Raw genomic sequence first — 1,974 nt, 5'->3', positions numbered from 1 at the left:
TACCCCCCATTTCCGGCTCCTCCCCGAGTTTTGGGACACCCTGTATAAGCCAGTCCCAACGGACACTAGCAGAGGCTCAGAATGAAATTCTTCCTTCTTGCTTTCTTTCTCTCTCGCTATCTCTTTTAGCAGAATCACCATCGCAAATGTTAAAAACAATGGTTTTGCATTTTTGAAAAGAAAGTGGGATCGAAAAATCTGAAATTTTGTTTTCAAAAATGGCTAAAACATTCTTTCTTCACATGATTGAATTCAGCGTTCACAATTACATAAAAATATATAAAGTTTCAAAATTTGACCTCATTTTTGCATTGTTCAAAGAAAAAGTCCAATCGAAAAATCCAAACAATTCTGCTTTACGCCATTGAATTCGGCGTTCAAAATTACATAAAAGCACAAAGTTTCAAAATTTGGTCTGAATAACTACTGGCAGCTAGTTTTTGTTTTAATAAATGGGATACCGTGACTGTGACTGTTAAAAAATGTTGTCGCTTTTTTTAAGGCTCTCGCGCGACCGTGCGAGGCTTGCTTTACGAGCCCGCATCGTGTACGTTTCGTCTTCTTGGGTGGTTGGTCGATCATAAACGATTAACCCCGTACAAGGGTGCTCTTGTGTTCATCGTGGGCGAAGCAGCTGGAACGTCGCCAAGACTTCAACACTCTCATTCAGGTCGAGCCGCTCGGGGATATATACCACGTTCAATAACAAGTTGCCCACGTTGCCGTGGAGAGATTCTAATTTTTCCCAGGCAGAAGGAAGCCGGGTCTTCTCCTCGTAGGAGTGCTGCAGGTCCCGTGATGCACTTGGACCGCACCGAGAACAATGTGCAAACTGTTGTGAACACTTACACGTGTCTGCTTGGAGAACACTTCCTCTCAAACTTGGGAATTTTTTTCTTTTTTTTCTTGCGCCCCACTCGAGACCCTCGTGTATTTTTTCCCTCGGCCAATTGACCCACTTGAATTTCTTTAATTCAATTACAGCGAAGGAACAACCGATTTCCCTTAAGCTTTGGATCTTTAAATTTCGAAATCTCTGCCCAGAGAAATTTTATTCTTCTTTATTCTTCTTAGGATTCGTTTAGGAAACGTTTATAAACTCTATCTCGTTTAATCTCCAGATAAGGCACGACGCCGGGCTTAAAGAGGCAGAATTTTAAGTAACACGGAACGTGTATACAAGTATTTGGCCAAAAGGTCACGGTCGCCACTTATCGTTAACAAGCATTACAGTCCATCGTTCACGAAGCACGTTGTTTGCAATTATAATTGTCACGCTACCAAGTCCCAGTTTCAGAAATCACCGAACGACACGTGAATGACAGCAAGAGTTCATTTTCATTAATATTTCAATTATAGTTTAACAACTGCATTCAGTTGGCTATCGCTAGGTGAGAATCCCTTAATTAATTCTCAGGCTACTCAGGTACACCGAACATGTGCGCTAGTGTAATTATGAAAGTAACCCAAGTAAAATACCCAAAAAAATTGAATCTATCATGCCATCACCCTCGAATAATATACTAAAAATTATATATTTCTGTTTCAGGAGACTCTCTACAATGCACGCCTTTGGACCGAGCATACAAGAGCAAAGTATTGGGACACTATCCGGACTCTGTACCATGGAACCCCTTCGACGAACACGCTGTCTGCATGGTGCGTCAGTCGGTTAAACGACGACAGTTTTATTATAGCGTTCGTTCATAAAGAATAATGGATAATTGCATACTCAAAAACATGGAGCAAATGAAAAGAGGAAAACCAGCTCGTCGAAGTGAAAATGAAATCATCTGTATTATAAGAGACAGCCTCCTCCCCTCCCAATATGATAGGAGGGCTCAAATTCATTGAAACAGCCCCCAGGCGTCAAATTTTACTGTATATATTAACACTTTATATACCGAGCTATTTAGAAACAGTCTTTAATTCAAAAAAAAATTTTCTACGGTAGCATATACCAATCTAGGCTGG

The 1,974-nt window shown here is 40.7% G+C and overlaps 1 protein-coding gene across 4 annotated transcripts in view; it reads left to right on the top strand.

The window, feature by feature from the left end:
• LOC128892533 (DENN domain-containing protein 5B) overlaps nt 1-1,974 on the top strand; it is a 30,038-nt gene that overhangs the window by 20,376 nt on the left and 7,688 nt on the right. For all 4 annotated transcript variants that reach the window (XM_054153043.1, XM_054153034.1, XM_054153063.1 and 1 more), the window contains exon 2: nt 1,550-1,659. In XM_054153043.1, coding sequence (XP_054009018.1) covers nt 1,550-1,659 — 110 coding nt within the window. The remainder of the gene's footprint in view (nt 1-1,549; nt 1,660-1,974) is intronic.

This window comes from Hylaeus anthracinus, unplaced genomic scaffold, assembly GCF_026225885.1.
Source record: "Hylaeus anthracinus isolate JK02 unplaced genomic scaffold, UHH_iyHylAnth1.0_haploid 0, whole genome shotgun sequence".
Classification (NCBI taxonomy): domain Eukaryota; kingdom Metazoa; phylum Arthropoda; class Insecta; order Hymenoptera; family Colletidae; genus Hylaeus; species Hylaeus anthracinus.
The sequence above is the reverse complement of the archived record's forward strand: the minus strand, read 5'-3'. Positions and strand labels throughout refer to the sequence as shown.